The sequence below is a fragment of the Poecilia reticulata genome, chromosome 17 (assembly GCF_904066995.2).
Source record: "Poecilia reticulata chromosome 17, P_reticulata-male-v2, whole genome shotgun sequence".
NCBI classification, from domain to species: Eukaryota; Metazoa; Chordata; class Actinopteri; order Cyprinodontiformes; family Poeciliidae; genus Poecilia; species Poecilia reticulata.
Genome location: NC_088846.1, coordinates 26,779,337 through 26,796,942, shown reverse-complemented (window position 1 = coordinate 26,796,942; position 17,606 = coordinate 26,779,337). Strand labels below are relative to the sequence as shown.

General features: G+C 35.6%; 2 protein-coding genes and 1 non-coding gene across 9 annotated transcripts in view; 1 reads left to right on the top strand and 2 right to left on the bottom strand.

Moving 5' to 3' along the window:
- The window catches only part of LOC103479474 (arylsulfatase I-like), a 44,136-nt gene extending 32,551 nt beyond the window's left edge, over positions 1 to 11,585 (bottom strand). Inside the window, exons 1-4 of one of the 5 annotated variants that reach the window (XM_017310029.2) lie at positions 11,446 to 11,585; positions 10,469 to 10,505; positions 8,134 to 8,224; positions 247 to 295 (exon numbers count right to left, since the gene is read on the bottom strand). In XM_017310029.2, coding sequence (XP_017165518.1) covers positions 247 to 268 — 22 coding nt within the window. In that variant the 5' untranslated portion in view covers positions 269 to 295; positions 8,134 to 8,224; positions 10,469 to 10,505; positions 11,446 to 11,585. Of the gene's footprint in view, positions 1 to 246; positions 296 to 8,133; positions 8,225 to 10,468; positions 10,506 to 11,216; positions 11,418 to 11,445 lie in introns of those variants that run through there. The other 4 variants (XM_008433909.3, XM_081597809.1, XM_008433908.3 and 1 more) reach the window with 4 other exon arrangements.
- Positions 11,586 to 12,649: 1,064 nt separating this feature from the next.
- LOC103479475 (contactin-associated protein-like 4) overlaps positions 12,650 to 17,606 on the bottom strand; it is a 154,810-nt gene continuing 149,853 nt past the window's right edge. Inside the window, exons 25-26 of one of the 3 annotated variants that reach the window (XR_014084282.1) lie at positions 16,578 to 16,658; positions 12,650 to 14,138 (exon numbers count right to left, since the gene is read on the bottom strand). The gene's annotated coding sequence lies outside the window, so the exon portion shown is untranslated. The remainder of the gene's footprint in view (positions 14,139 to 16,577; positions 16,659 to 17,606) is intronic. The other 2 variants (XR_014084278.1, XR_014084280.1) reach the window with 2 other exon arrangements.
- trnal-uaa (transfer RNA leucine (anticodon UAA)) lies at positions 17,168 to 17,250 on the top strand. Its single transcript has one exon. It is a non-coding gene; the product is annotated as a tRNA-Leu (tRNA).

Genomic DNA, 17,606 nt, shown 5'->3' with positions numbered 1-17,606 from the left:
AGCGTTAAATACGTTTTATACACAACAAAAGTCTAATTGACTCAATTATTTTCTACAATATTTTCACTGCATTTGCATAGAAATAAACTATTTTAAGTGATGTGAAATCAACTCGGTTCACTTTAAACGCAGCTTCTACTGTGTTGAACTAAATAAACATTTAATTATTTAAATTTTCCCTCTAACTTGCTTTGGGTGTTTTAAATGAATCAGCTGTTCATTCATGACATGACTGAATAAATGTACCTTCAATCAGAGTCCTGTCCATGGAAAAGATCGGCCATTATCCTTCAATCTGTAACAAATAACGATCAACTCTTACACCAATCAATGAGGTTTCACATACAAGTCAATAAAACAATGTTTGAATATTTTCTTTTGCATTAAAACCAGAACAGTAAATGGTAAAAACCCAAATAGCATTGATACAGATAAAGATCTCCAGAGCTAAGCTAAAATTAGCTAAAATGCTAACGTTAGCTAAATGCTGCAGTAGCATGTGGGCTGTTTAAGCCATATATTCTCTCAACATAAAATGCTGCTGAAATGATTAATCAGATTAATCACGATGAATTGATTATTGAAATAATTGGCAACTAATTTATTTATCTATTAGTTGTTAACTGGAATATACAGATTAAAAAAAGGACCATTTACTGAAACAACACAATAATAAGTAATTAAGCCAGAGCTGTAAAAAATACATTTAAGGAAAACAAAACCTTTGTAAATATGTTCTACCTGAAACTTCTCCAGTGGCAACTTTAGATTTAACAGGTTCAAATTCTGTTTTAAAAAATCACCCATTAAGCACCTTTTGCTATTATTACTGGTTAATCTGAAACATAATCGCCAGATTATCCCTACTTGATATTGATGTTACGTCAAGTAGAAATGGTTTAGATTAGAAATACATTTTAGCTTCTTTGCTACAAATTATTGTGTTTTCAATTTAAAATCTGCAGAAAGTGCCAGTTGTTTTATCCAATTAATCGGCAGAATGATCAATAATTAAAATTATCATTAGTTGCATCCCTAATATAAAATACTTGTTGGATTTTAACAGAGGTACTGAATTTTAATTTCACAGCCTCAATTAACAGAACGCTCTTGGAAATCATCAAAATGCCTGCAAACGTTGAAAACAGACATTTTACTGTGAATGTTGCTTCAGTTTGTGACCGATTTATGCCTGATGAGTTAAAAAGTGGAAAAAACATTCTATAAATTAAATGGCCCTCCATAAAAAAACACTAATCTGTGAAATCTAACATTTATTTTCTCACCGAGACGAATGGGAAATCGCTGCTGTGAATGATTTTAGTGCGAAGCTACGATTGTGTGTAACTACAGGAGGACGGCCTGATGGGACAGATCGACACGCAGCAGCATCAGAGCTTTACAATCCAACGCTTTCTACCTTAAATCAGCAGATTTGTTGGAAAAGCTATTGAACGCTCATCCCCCAGAGGTGAGGCTGCTTTTACGGAGAGCTGGAAACTCCTGTTGTAATCTGCAGCTAATGAAAGTGAGCGTTCATAACCCAAAGCAGTGTTTCACATGGAAGCAGTTAATATGAACTGTGGGGCATTTCTCTGCAAATTAACCTGTTCTACAGTAATTTTCTGCTGCAGCTATTATAGATTTTCACATTTGCACCAGTTTGCTGACAGCTGCATTTGCAGGAAAAAAAAAACACATTAATGAGGATAAAAGTGGGAACTGAAATAAATTCATTGTTTTTATAAACTGAATCAGAGGCTAATGAAGAAGCAGGCGGGCTGAATTACTACGCTGGAGGGAGACGGCGTAAAAATAAAAATGTTCATCCTTTCTATGAGGCACTTATGGTTTAAAAGTATTTCTAGAACACGACGCTTCTTCAAACATCGCACGTTTATCTCCCTTCTTACATGGCCTAAAGTCTTACGACAAATTATTAAATGCATAAACTATAAACCTATCTTCTATAAACATATTTTTTAGGAATAAATCTGCTCCGCCAGTGAAACGCTCTGAGCAACACAGACACTTGTAATCAGGCTTAAAAAAAAGCGATTTTTTTTTTTTTATTTCCCTAAAAACATAAACAAGAAAGACTTAGCCTGGGGGTGGCGCTAGTAAAGCATGGCGGGCGCCAGGCCTATAATACACTGGGGGAAACCCTGGTCTTCCTGCCTCCCTGTCACTCCTTCACATCTCCCAACCCTCTTATATATACAAGGGTGAAGGTAGTTTTAAATTCTTGGGGGTACTATGACAAAAGTACACACACACACACATATATATGTGAGTACATATTATATATATATATATTTCAGACCGGCAATAAAATAGCTAAAAATTGGGTTTTGCAGGTATAGAATATCACAACTTGAACTAAACCTTTAATGAACAGGCTGAGGCTGAGATGGGGGGTGTTAGAGAATGAGAAAAGGTACAAAAATAAATAAGGTGAGATTAAACATAAAATTATTTGGCTGATAATCTAAAAAATCTAATTATTAGATGTTGTTAAATGTTTTACTTATGAACAGAGCAAGCAATTAAGGCAAGATATGATATGTTTAAGCCAGTGTTTAAGATATAAAGAAAGTTGGATTTCATAAAAGTTGAGGGGCTGGTTGCCCTTTACACTTTCATTAATATCTTCAAAGCCAAAGCAGCACAAACAAAAAAATTTGCTGCACAAACCAGCACAAACGTAGCCGAGTTGATTGACATCCATTTTGTCTGATTTGAAGAAGGTGGGGAGGTGGTTGACCTTGGATGACCTCTAGAAACATTTCTTCATATCTTTAAAATGATAGCGGCACAAACGAAAAATTTTGCTGCACAAACGTTTGACACCCATTTTGTCTGATTTGAAGAAGGTGGGGGGGCAACTTCACTCAGGTCGGTGTGATTGGTCCGGCTTTAAAGCCAGACTATGAAAATAAAGTCCTAACAACAGAATAAAGACAATATTAACAGAAAATTTTTGTAAAAATTAATATAACAAAAATGTATTTAATAAAAAAAGCTTCAATTATCAAGATCTGACCAAACAAGTCCATGTTTTACACAATTGTTTCAAAGTCCTGAAAATAATTTGATGCTAATGTGTAAAAATTTGATTTGTTTGTAAAACTGATATGAAAATATAACTTTATAAGATGCTCAACATTTCTCATTTTAACTCAGTGGTAAGGAGATTATGTTGTGCAGGAGTTCTCATAAAATTACAACTTTATTCTGCTGGTAATCCAACTACTGGTAACATCATGACTATTCTCATACTACGACTTTATTCTGGTAATATCACTTTATTCTCACATTGTTACGATTTTATTCTTATATTATTACGACTTTATTATGGTAATATTATGACTATTCCTGTAATTTCAAAAAATAAAATGATCTTAGTCTTGCCTTAATACAGCAGAACCCAAAAATCATCCAAGTCTCCAAAACAAACTTTGGAAAGCTTTGCTAAATATTTTATGCTAAATTTTATGACTTCAAAATGAATTAAAATTTGACCAAGTTAGTAAAAAAATAAAAAGTTGTCCTAAATTAACATATATATTTGGGATTTTTAGAGACAAAACAAAATATACAAGTGTTTATAATTATACTGGCGTTACAGACTGACTCTACTTATAACAACCAGAGCAAAACATTTATCACCCAGTTTGTCTGCAGAGTTTGAAGCATGGTAAATACAGTCGGAGGGAAGAGCAGCTGGATGGATGGATGGTTGACAAACGACTGGACGGAGGTGGAGCGACTTTGTTTTTCTTTTTCTAAACTTGTCAGGATTTTCCAGACTGCAGGAACTCTGAACAAACCAAACAACTCTGAATGTGACGTCTGTAAACGTCTCATTACGTCGCTTTGTTCTCTTCAGCCCAATTACAGGCCAGAGAAGGTCGCGGACGAAACAATGACTTTTGTCTGTCTCCATGGCAACCGATGTAACTGCCCCCACAAACAACTACAGGTTCGGCGTTGATGGCAATCGGGCTCATCAAAACAACAAAGCTGTGCTAAAAAGATGTAATTAAAGCTTATTTTATACCAATGAGGTTCCACTGGTGCAATGAAGAACTTTTGGGTTCTTTGTTGTAGTTCAGGTTTTGTTTATATAATTCAGTAAGTTGTAATTAGTTTTTGGAGTGTATTTGCTATGTTTAATTAGTTACTAGTGTGAATACTGTCAAGCATTTACACTCTTACACTCTGTAGGTTTTTCACCACTCAACTACTTCTGCATACTTTGTGCTCTTTCAACCATATTCTGCTCATTCAGGACATTATGGCTATGTGTTTTGGCATTGCCATTTATGAAAATGGTTTATTTCCATTTTCCACGGTTTATGAGACATTCAGCTTTTTGTGATCATCTTCGGTACCATTGAAATAAATGGAACATCCCATAATATTTTGAGTATTTCTGCTGAAAATGTTGTAATGTTGTATCACAGGTAAATATTTCCACTTACTTTCAGTTACAAACCTGATTCAGCCTTTGAATGTAGACAGATCCTCCAACTAATTACAACCCTGCTTCAAACCCTAACCCTAATTGCAGTGTTGGAACCAGGGTGGGAACTAACCCAAACCTTAGTTCCAGTTCCAATCCCAGTTTCAACCTTAGTTCTAATCTTAATTCCAACCCTCATAAAACCTCTTTCCAACCCTAATTCAACTCTAACATTGCAACCCTTGTTCCAAACCTCCTTAATACCCTAATCCCAACCTCACTTCAAACCGAAGTTCCAGTCCTAGTTCAAACCCTACTTTCACTATTGTTTGGATTTACAAATGCACACATAGTTGTAGTTTCCCCCCTTTATTTCAGTTAATTCATGTTTTCTCAATTTCAATGTTGTTATTTTGTTAGTTTTAGCTAAGAACCCTGGTGGTTTGTCAGTCTGAACTGACAGGCACTGAAGCAAATTACACCTGTTTCAGAGTATAAAAAACATGAATAAATCACAAAAAGAAAGGAAAACCTTTGTGTAAAATCATACCAAAAATGAGAAATTTGAAGTTTACTTCAGTACCATAAGATCAAATCCCAACCAGTGCCTCCCTCTCTTTTAAATCAAAGCGTTTCAGTCCGGCCAGCAGGGGGCAGTGTTTGCCTGCGTGAGCGTGGCGCAGAGGCTCTTCTCGGTGATTTGTTTGTCCTGCTGAATGAGTTTGCTGCCTGTCATTAAAGCAGCCATGCAGGGAGGAGCAGTTTGTCTGTCACGGCCCCCGTGAGGCTGCTCCGAGTTCAGCGCTCCCCCCTCCGGCTCCGCTCCGTCTGTATCCGTCTCTGTTTGTCTCTCCGCCCGCCGCATGAATCACGGCCGCTCCGTCTAAACTACCGGCGTCACGCTGATGGAGTCATCCAGAGCAGCTCGTAATATCTGCAACTTCTTCATCATTACGACGGAGCGACGCGCTGCAGTCACCGCAATAAAAGCTCAGAAACAGAGGCAGAGCTGGAGCTGTTCGTTTATAGAGAACAGGCCGTGTCAGGGGTGTTCAAAGTGTGGCCCGGGGGCCAGGTGTGGCCCTTCGAATTATACAAATTTGGCCCGTCCAGGACAGGTAGTTGATGCAGATGGAGACTTTTTTTTAAAGCAATAATCAGATTAAAATGATTTCTAACATTATTTTCTTACAACTGAAAATGCTAATTAAGACCAGAGTGTGGTAGTAACTAGTTACATTTATTCAATTACATTTATTTGAGTAACTTTTTGGAAAAAATTTACTTTTCTGAGTATTTTTCAACACTGCACTTTTTATGAGTAATTTTATTATGAAGTATCTCTGCTCTTTCTTAAGTAAAATTTCTGGATTTTATATCCACTGAAAGAAAAGCATGTTGTAACCAAAAATTCAGACACACCTGCAGTTTTAGTTAGTTTCAAAAGTTTTTTATTGAAAGAAACTGATTTTGAAAATTTTTATTTTGCCTGATTTTTTTTTTTTTCCATTTTAAATTTCCACTTAATTTTATATTTTGTTCTGTCTGATGTAATTTTTAAATATTTAATGATTGCTAAATCGATCAGTTACTCTGTACTTTTTACCAAGCATTTTTTTTTACTCTTCAATAATTTCTTGGACGGCTACTTTTTATTTTTATTTTGAGTAAAAGTATGTTTTAGTAGTGCTACTCTTAGTTGAGTATAATTTTTGGGTACTCTGCCCGCCTCTGATTACGACACGAAGTATTCGTCTTTTTTGGTTCATGGATATACAGAACATACTACTATCTAATGTATTAAATGTATATATTTTTTGTATATTTTTTTGGCTTAATTATTTGTTCGAGGTGTGTTGCTCTTTCAGAAAATGACCTTTGTAGAGTCTATACATTGTAGTTAACAATTAATCAATCTCAAAATTAATTGACAATTATTGCAATGATCGATTAATCACGATTAATCGTTATGGAATGTGTTTTAATCTCTGTTTCGGCTCTTTAACTCTTCACATTTTGGGGGGGAAAATTGAGGAACTTATTTCAAATTTTGCCGTTTCCATCAAACCTTTTCTAATGCGATATATGAAAAACCTGGTTGAAGATCACAGCTTGACACGGCTCTGACGCGTTTTCCTGTCGGTCTCGGTGTGTCCCTGCATCCCTGCAGCATGTATTTGCTCTGCAGGAGTGAGTACAGTCGGTATTTGAATGTGCAGGAAGCGCATCAACGCGCAGCATTCCCTGGAGCCCGCCGCAGATTGCTCACGCTGCGTTGGGAACGCGTCTTACCGTCTCATGCGTACGCCTTCAGCTTAGACTGTAGTTGTGTTATTACCTTTATCAGAATCCTCCAGCTCCTCACATCCCATTTATAGGATATGTGGATCACTGACAGCCCCGTCCGTAATAAACCTGTTTATTTCCCTTCCTTCCCTCTGAATAATCCCGGTGGAAACGCTCCTCTGTGCTGATCCGACAGTCTGCGCCGCCGCCATAATGGCCCTTTCTTTAAAGGACAAGATGAGATGGGGGAGCGACACTGCCGCTACTAGCTAATCAAGCTGTCAGTCTATATGTATGTTTGCATTGTTATTGTTCTGCGGAGACTCAAATCAATTTTACAACGATCGCAACAGGACTGTAAAAGTAGCAGCCCGAGATTGTCTTGTGCCAGGAATCATCCAAGAAGAAAAGTCATCAACAAGACGTTTCCCTTCCTCTGGGAACGCCGGATAAAACGAACTCATCAGGACGACAGTTTGGTCTTTAAAGACACAAATATTTATCATGAAACAGCAGCAGGACTTCATCCAGTTTGCCACTGTTAAAGTTTTGAACCTGAATATTTAAATTAGAGGCCGATCAATGTCAAGATTTTACTGCCTTAAGGTGATTTAAAGCAATTTGTATATGGAAACTGTATGAATGTAATGAAAGAAATCAATACTTGACATCAGGAATAAAGGTAGAGATATTGGCAGTGGCGATCCTAAGTGGGGGGTCAGGGGAGACCACGGCCCCCTCTTGAAAAATGTTAACTACCCAGAAAATCATGATCAGAGAAGCATAGAGTCATTTTCTACCATCAAGACATAATCCAATAAATGTCTATATATGTATTTAATAAAAAAATGTTTTATTTAAATAATATAAAATCTAAATTAATTGTATATTAAAATAATTTAAATTAACTAAATTTTATTACATTTCAAAATAAATTTAACCTTTATTATTTATTGAATAAAAATAAAACATGTATTTTTTATTATATAAAAAAATTATTTATTTTTTTTATTCATTTATTTTGTTGTGCCCTCTGAAAATTTTTACTGGCTTGGTTCAAACACCTTGAGGTAAATTTTCTGGTGGCACCACCGGGCATTTGCAAACTGTTCCCTTTAATTTGTATTAAGGAATAAAATAAGAAGAAAATGGAGAATTGAAACAGGGAATCTGTACCAAAGTTTGAAAACTGATGTCTACAGATGCCCTACATGAAACCTGATGGAGCTTGAACAGTTTTGCAAAGACAAATGGATAAAATGTAAAGAGTGTAAAGCTGCAATAGCAGCAAAATGAAAAAATAAAAATATTGATTAATTGATTAATATTTATAAAATATGTGAAAACAGAAAGTTTTCCTAATCGCAGTAATTTTCCTTTACCCAGTTGTTCCTTCATCTCGATGCTCTGCTGAAAAGCTCCTGACTTACATGTCATTTATTTGTCTCCGTCAGGAAAAAGTGTCTTTACAGTCTGAAAAACATCAAAAGTCGAACCGCTTTAAAGGAATAAATTTCCTCTTAAATTATAAAAGTTCTTAGAGACGGTTCCTGAAACAAGACCAGGCTGACCCAGAGTATGTGGATGACATTTTTCATGAAGTATTTCATGTTTTAACACTTTAAAACATGAATTTTTCTGTCCTCAGAGGGAAAAATGAAGCAATTTGTTTTTCAGACTCGTCTACTAAACTCATCCTAAACTTAATTATAAAACCATGAAATAAAACTTATTTAAAAATCATTAATTATCAAGAAAACAATAAATTTTCATTGTCAGACGAAACACTTGAAATTGTCGGACATGTTGATTAATCTGCTTCTCCTCTAAACTCGCTAACATTTTGCCGTCAAACACTGAAAACTTGCGCTGACAGTTTTTTCAATGCTACATAAGAGATTGTCACTGATTGGCTGCGGCAGCTCATTCTTACAACCATTCTGATTGGTTAATTCAGTTTCCTTAATTTTGGGCTATTAACTATTATCTAATACTTCCAAATCAAAGAGTTTTGAGGAATTTTACCAAATGCATCAGAAAACCCATTTTCAGGTTGCATGTTTGTAAGGAAAATCTGTTTTGATGTTTCTAGAAAAAGCGTGAAGACTGATCCAATGTGTGGAGCTGGAGCAACTTCTGCAGCAGCAACACAGACGAGTTCATCAAGAACATACTGCCGACTGCTGCCCACAGAGACATTCATGCATTTTGCAGCAAAACAAAACCACCATCTTCTGTTTATATCGTCTGTAATTAAAGTCAAAGAAGAATGTCTCCACTGTCATTTTAGATTTTTTTTGTTTTAGGTTTAAGTTTTACGGGAATCGGGAGAAGCTCTGGGTTTGGGGTTTAAACATGAATTCAACCCAAAATTACTGACATTCATCAGCAAATATTTAATAATTTTATATTGGGTTTGCCTACAATAACAACAAGAAGTTACAAATGCAAATGAGTGCAAATAACTTTCAATAATTTAAATATTTGTAATACTTCTGTATAGACCCTTTCAATAAGTTAGAATTATTGAAAATCCTATTTATTTTACCAACTCCATCACCAACATATAAACATTTTATAGACTAATTAGACAAAGTTGACACCTTTAATTTTCTTAATCACAATTTTAAAACTATAATATTATATCAGACTAATAAAAATTACTTTTAAAAACGGAAATGTGGGATTAAGTGAAAAGTATGTATATTAATTTCAGACGGTACTTTTAATCTGACTCATAGGGATTTATATTCTAATTTAGTCATTATGACTGTATACAGTATACAAACATAATTTTCAGCAAGTGAAACTCATCAAAATAAACAGAAATAAATGTTTGAAAAATGCCACTGTGTGTGTAATGAATCTGTAAAATATGGGAATTTCTCTTTCAAAGCTGGACTACAGAAATAAATAACATTTTCCCAGATATTCTCATTTATTTAGCTTTAGCTATACCGATATTAATAATATTATCCAACTGAAAACATCTGAATCTTGCCGTTTTAACTCAGATACCTGCTTCCTGCTATAGAGCTGCTCCAAAGCAACATGCAGTTTATCTGCATCATTTAACAAAACCATGACGGCTGACTGAGCGCCGCCGTTTCCTGTTGTTCCACTTCATTACCTGTTCACAGAGTAAAAACACTGATCTCTATCGAGGCTTTAATTTAAAACAAGTCAAGATTCCCACTTCTAATTCATGTGATATGAGCAATTTGCCCGACACACCTCGATTTAGAAAAACCCGTTTCCAGTTTGCAGTGAATCTATTGAATTATTGAAGCCATCAGAAGTTTGTTGGGTTGGGTGGCGCCAAACATCGCAAAGTAGACGCAGGAAATACGAGTTACAGAGTGTATGCAGTACTTTCATTTGGCTGAGGAAATATTACTACAATTATTATTTCATTTTGTCAGGAAGGATATTGGAAACTGAAAATAATGTGATAAATTACAGCTGGAAAAGGGGTATGATTATATAAGTTATACTTCTTTATACTCCTTTTCAGACTCATAATCACTGATGTGATGTATCTTCAAGAAATTTATTATGTACTTTGTGTTTGTTCTACACTGCCGGTGAAAGGTTTGTCTGAAATAAATTACTAAAATTACTAAATTACTAAAGAAAACATTGAGCAACACTGACTCAGACACTTATTACTAATACGACAAAAAGAAACAGAAATGGTGAGTTTGAAATTTAACTCACCAACAACAGTCCTGCAGGGATTTCATTCCTCACAGCTCTGCAAAAAATAAGCAAACCTGTCAGCTGTAGAGCAGGAAAATTTAATACTTTGATAACAGTGAAAACTGTCAAGTAGAAAGTAACTGAGGGCCACGAGAGATTTTTTAATTTAAAACTTTTATCAGCACAACACAACATTTTAATGATTTAAAGAAGCCTGATCTCCATAGAAAAGATGACTAGGCCTGTCACGATAACACATTTAGAATTTTAATTATCACAGTGCAGAAAAAGAGCTTAACTTGTAAATGTATGGTTATAATACGAAAACTGTAACATAAATAACTGGTTTCAACTGTATTCATCTTGCTGTCAGATTGTTTACATGCAGTGATACATTTATTTCTCCTTACTATTAATTAGATCTTTCAGTTTGCTAATAGAAAAATCAACAGTAACAGGCAGTTCTTTTAGGTGAGCCGAGTCAAATGATCCGGATCTCAGAAGAGTCGAATTTCCCATGATCACAATACTGAAAGTATTTATTCGTTATATACCTATTCGTTTTATTTTACAAACAAAGCATGCTAGACATTTAACAAATTACATTTCTATGATACTGATAATTAAGTTTTACAGAAAAATGCAAAGATGGCGTTTTAAACAACTTTTAGACACTTTACGGCCAACGGGGCGATTAAAGTATAAAACGAACATTAGACAAACATTTTTGATTATACATTTTAACTTTGTCTCATGGTAAAAGTACTTGGTGAGCAGAACTTCAGTACATCTTCCTCCATTAACGGAGCTTCGGCGTTCATGTTAGCTTGTTAATGAGCTGCGTCAGTTTGTTAGCAGTAGCTGACGTCTGTTGCTAACGTCCGTTTCGTCTGTTAGCTCAGCGAATACCTTTTATTTTGCTCTGGCGAAAAATTATCCACAAAAAATGATTTTGAACACGATGGAAAGTGACAGAGTGGGTGGGTTTCACTTACCGTGGCTGTGGAAGATTATAGCTAACAGTTCAGTGGGAGATGAGGACGGAAGCTCCGCCATTAAAGCAATTTTAAAACTCTTGCTGCTTGAGATAAAAGTGAAAAAAATCACTCAGTCAGAATAGTTCTTTATTTTCTTCCTTTTCTTTTAATGACTGAATGAATAAATAAATAAAAGATTAAAACAAAAAGAAAAAAAAACTGTTTCAGAAATAACATTTTAAAAATAGGATAACAAATAATAATTTTAAAAAACAATAATAAAGATTTGGGAACAATTCAAATATTCATTAATCATTCAGCCTTTAGATTGAGATAAAATTTAAAATTTAATTACTTTTGTTGGGAGCAGCTGCCATATTACTAAATCTATGTTAGCTAGATCTTTTAGCTTATTTTAGATAGAAGCTACAAAAGTTTTTTTTAAAAAAATATACATACTGTTTGATTTCTTCAGTGTACCTTCAGTATTTGAAATGCAGAGAATGTAGAGAAAAACAAGAAAATATGCACTCAAAAAAGAATAATTGACTTTTCAACAGGTTCACTGCAAAAAGTCCCCTTTCAAAAACAAGAAAAAAAAAGCACAAAAATAGGGTATAATTTTCTTAAAATAAGAAAAATTATCTGCCAACAGAACCAGAAAATTTATCTTGTCAAGATTTTCTAAAACAAGAAAAAATATCTAACCAAGATAAACTTACAATATCTTAAAATTAGTGTATTTTTACTTAAAACAAGCCAATTTTACTAATACGAGTAAGATATATTATCTTATTTTAAGAAAAATTATCTCAAGTAAAGAAAATGTTACTTGACACTGAATTTCTTGAAATAGCGTAAAATTTTCTTATTTTTAAGAAAAATGTTCTATGTATTAAGAAAATAAATCTCATATATTCTATTTGTATTTCGCTTTCTGTGCTTGAAATAAGAAATTTTTACTTGTATAAAATAAGTTCTAGACTTGAAGTTTGATTGGTAAATATTGATATTCTCGATTCTAGCACATATTTACTCATAATAAGTAATATTTTCTTAATATTAAGCTTTTATATCTTACTGAGATAATTAAGTACAAAAACACTTAAAATAAGAAAAATATTCTAGCATAAATCCCTCTTGGTGAGAAAAATTATCTTGTCAGAAAGAAAACAAGAAAAATCTCCTTAATTTAAGATATTTAATCTTACTAAGATTTCAGTTTTTGCAGTGTACATAATTGTATTTTGCGTAAAGTAAAAAAGATATAATAATCTGACGTTATGACCTTATAAAATAAAATTAATTAATCAACTTAACTACTTCAAATCACTTCAGACTGACAAAAGAGAAGTTAGTTAAACGTATCCCAAAGCTATATCAGGTGAAAATTCAAAATGACTTAACATCTATAAAATATTTGGAACTGGAATTTGTGCATCAATGCAGTTGAAGATGTTCTAGCTAAAAGTTGATAAACCAGTGGGATTGTTGTTGTGCTAACTACTACTGACAATACAAATCCGTAACAACTCTCTATTTTAGAGGTTAAAACACACGGACTCCATACTTTATCCGTCTATCCACCATTTCTTTTTTCCTGAACCAGTTGGAGCTCCATATCTTACCGTCTACACTGTCATTCGCCAACATTTGCAGTTTTACTACCCAGCTGTCTGGTCACTCTGCCTCACACTTCAGGCAGCAAAACTAATTATTGTTTGACAGTTTGCTGCAGAGTTCCTTGAAAACATTTCAAACTCTGTTTTGATTTTCCTCAGCCACAGTGCCGTCTCGCTCATTGACCCGTGACTCTGCAGGTCAGACAGAGGGGATTCGCCGCCGGGGTTCCTCTGCTTCGATGCGATTCTCTGGTCTCCCTACTGTCCAGATCAGATTGTGTTTGTCCTTGTTTGAGTTGTTTGGAGTCTCTGAGGCGATTTATCATCACCCCTGACGGCAACTTTGCATCTTCTAACTTCAAATTTCACACACCCCATGAATTCCCGAGAGGATGTTCGAGACACGACAAAGTTTCCAGCAGCGTATTCGTGACCGGGCCAAAGTGACCCTGGTGGGGCAGTTAATTTTATTCAGCAGCGTGAGGCTGTTTCATTTGCTTTTGAAATCAGTTTTATTGTTCCCTGATGGGACATTCAGCTCTGTGGCATTTGGAAAACACGCATTTTTACAAGTGGATCCCATGAGAAAAACACACCGCAGGACAACGGAGGACATGGTGACTAAATGTAACCCTTGATGGTGTATGAAAAAGACTGCAAAATTAGCAAATTAATGCCTCGTAGTTTCTCAAATCAGCTTGGTCTGTTGGGAAAATAAGGTTATGAGTCCAGGTTTCTCCACCTTGTGTGTATGTGAATAAAATTATTCTTATTCATACAAAACAGGAACATTTCCAACCTTTTGTTCACACAAACAAGCCAGCATTGTAAAAATAATCAAAGACATAAACAACACGTTGCTGGCGTCCAAAGTTACCTGGTTCAGGTTCAGATGGGAAACACATACATTCCTCTCTCCGGCTGATTCAAGAAGATCTCAAACATTCCCATGCCAAAAGAAATATCTCTTACCTTCAGCAAGTCCTGTTTTTGCCTCAGGCTCAGTGAGGCATGACTGGAAAACCTCCTGAGGGACAAAGGAGGTATGGGGAGATAAGGCGGAGGTCAGCCATCTTTGAAAGGCTCAAGCTGAAAAAGAAAATAACTATTTAAGCAGTTGGTATCAAGGACATTGTTGTTTTTTTGGTCACTATTATGACCATTGATGAGATTTGACAAACTGGTAAGTTGGGAGTTTTGCTTTTCTCTTTCTTTGACAAAACAAACTAGAGCAAACCCCACATTACTGCACATCAGAGCATTAACATATTATTATTATATTATTATTTCCCATTTTTACCTGACATATCGTATTTTACGTTTTTGGCCACTTGAGGTCAGTCTGACCCACATTCCCCAACATTCCACAAAACGTTCATCAATCAAGGTCAGTGATTATGTGGCGCTACTTTGGAAATATTTGGAAGAAATTTTGCGATACGTTTTTCTCAATATAAAATACAAGCAGACAGATTGGACACACAAGTGTTTTCATTCTTTTAAAAATGTACATAGTTTCTCACTCTTTTGAACGTAAAATATTTTTTGTCCACTTGGACAAAAAATGAGCAAAACATTTGATCTTAGACTTTTGTCGTGATTTTTTGCTTGACTTGTGGTGCTACTTTAGAAATATTTGCAAGTAATTAGATTTGACACACAAACATTTTTATTCTTTAAAAATTTAAAAACTCTCAATTTTTGTTATTCACCATATTGATGACAGACTCGCATCAAGAAAGACTGACTCAGCAGAGTAGCAGAGAAAATACTGCCACCTGCAGGCGGGAGCTAGAAGTCACTTAAACCCAATGTTTTTGGTCATTTTTGCAGAAAATATACAATAGACTAACAATTATGCAGTAGCTTGAAATGTTAGGATCTGTTCATTTAGCATGCTGTCTATTTCTGCTTACCGTTGCAGCATCACTGCTGTTAACGCCAAGCAAAGATTAACGCGAACAGCACATTTTCGCCATAAAATGTAACAAACAAAACAAAACAAAATCAGAATGTTACATTCTGACATTGTGATTTTTTTTTGATAGCCTGAGGAAAGAATCAAATCATCCTGGTATGAATGCAAAAATGCATAACATGTTCAGTAAATGTATAATAAATCCAATAAAGACACTATTAAGAGCTCCTGTGACAGTTCATTTATAAATCACTAACATTGTGTTGAGCTGTGCAACAAGAAAACATATTGTGTTTTATTGCTGCATTAAACAAAGAGATTTTATTAAAACCAATTCAAAAGCTCAGACTAAATAGCTAAAAAGCAACTTTCTCTTTTTTTATTTGACATAATTAGATACAAATACATAAGCAGCTCTGTAGTGTTGAAAATACAGCAGAGCTTTAGACCGAAACATGTTGTAAACCTTTGCTTCTTCTCAGTAAACATAAAGTAAAACCGGAATCTCTGGTGTTTTTATCCAGTGGAAACACTGAAGATCAACAATGCTGGTAGGATTCAACCTCTGGGGCGAAGTTCTTATCAAAGTTCCCAGAGTGTAATAAAAAACAAACACTGTCTAAAACCTTCAATCTGCTGCTATAACAGCCTCAATTCTTCTGGGTTCAGTTTTTCCACCTGATTTTAAAGCTGGAATCAACAAGAGCAGCAATGAGGTCAGCCACTTTTGTCGGATGAGAGGGTTTCTTGTTTCAGTCCGTCCCAAAGGCGTTGAGCAACACAACTGGAAGATAATTTAGTTTGCGTTGCAGTGGTGGGACATGAAAAAGCTTTAGGAGGTGATATCAGGGAGCAGAGACTGGAAAGGACACATCGGCACATCAGAATTCAGCTCGGGGTAAAGAGAAATATTCAGCTTTTTAGCATCTCCATGGACCTAACAGGGAAGTGGAGAGAATTGTAGCAGCAGCAACGTCGCGAGGGAATCTAGCCTTTGAGGCGGAGAAGAGAAAAAAAGATGCATGGAGATCCGATGGGAAGCTAACACAGGGAAGTAAAACATGTTGCCCATCCTCATCTTGACAGCTTCCTGCTTTTCGGGGAATTTTCCTTCATCTATTTACTTCCTTAAGCCATCTCCACATGGAGTTTTTTTCTTGTTTTTTAAGCATACATTCATGAAATGCAGGCAAAATCAGTGATGTTTATACATTAAGTATGGGAGTCAAGGTAAAGGGATTGTCAGAGTACAATGGACTCAACTATTTTTTTCTGTGGATAGTAATTCCTGATAATTCACAGAAAATCTGTCTATTTTGCCCTTTAAGGCCCACATACAGGTGAACTGTTTGCATTCTGTAAAGTATCAGTACAAGTACAGGAAAACCAACCAAAATGATGATGTGTTGGGCATAACTCATAAGTTGAAGTACTTTTGAGCTGAAACCCCAATCCTAACAGGGGAATTTCTTCTAGTTTCCAGTCTAGTTATGGTTTCATCTCATCTAAAGCTGTGTCATGTGACTTGATGTACGAACCAAACTCCATGAACAGATTGTTTCCTTGGTGTCATTAAAGGTCCTTATCCAAAAGTCTTTATCTGTACTCACTTGGTCAGTGTATTCCTCAAGTGCGTATTATCCTGAAGGTTATTGGATCTTCTGTGACATCATGGCTTCTTCTCTAGAGCTCTTGAAGATTCAAGAGTGAGATTGATCATTTTGATGAAAAACTGAAGGAAACAATTGGCACAGGGTTCAAGTTGTTTTACTGGCCAGCAGACACCATAAAGGGGACCAGGATGGTGGAGTGGTTAAGGTGTTGGACTTAGGATCCAATGGGCAACAGCCCATGTGGGGTTGAATCCCACTCATGGTCAAGGGTGATTATTTAATTCATACCATGAGTGTTCCTGGTCAAAATGAATACAAGTTAACTATTGAAGGAAACTGTGAATCTACTTGGAGGTATTATGCATTTTCTCTGAGACCTGTTGATGGATCATATTTCATTGGTGAATTGCTCACCAGTTTTCTACATTGACAAATGCCCATAATATGACTGTTTCAACTCATCCTTAACCAGTCTGAACAATTTCCTCCTACTTGCTTTTTGTTCTCTGAAGGTCCTCATATTCTCTCATGGCTGCATCATGCAAAATTTAACTGAGTCAAGTACAAAAACAGCTCACTGGACACAAACCAGGATGGCCGAGTGGTTAAGGCGTTGGACTTAAGATCCAATGGGCACCAGCCCACGTGGGTTCGAACCCCACTCCTGGTAGAGGAGAATAATTTAATCCATGTGCTTGGAGGTATTATGTCTGTTCTCTGAGGCCACCAGATGGTTGACCTCTCCAGGTTGGGGAATCACTTCTACTTGTGTCCAATTCCTATAGCATGATTATTTCAGCACATCTTTACCCAGAGTCTGACCAATTTCCTCCCACATGCTTTTTGTTTTCTGAAAGTCCTCATATTCCCTCTCAGATGTATTATATAAGCTTCTATATTTTCTAATCACGTCCATCAGCTCTTCAAAATTTGACTCTCTCCCACAAGACGGTGCTGATTCATAGCTGGCTCAGATTGGTGTCACAAACAAAACATTTTGACTTGAGAGAAACCAGGACGGCAGAG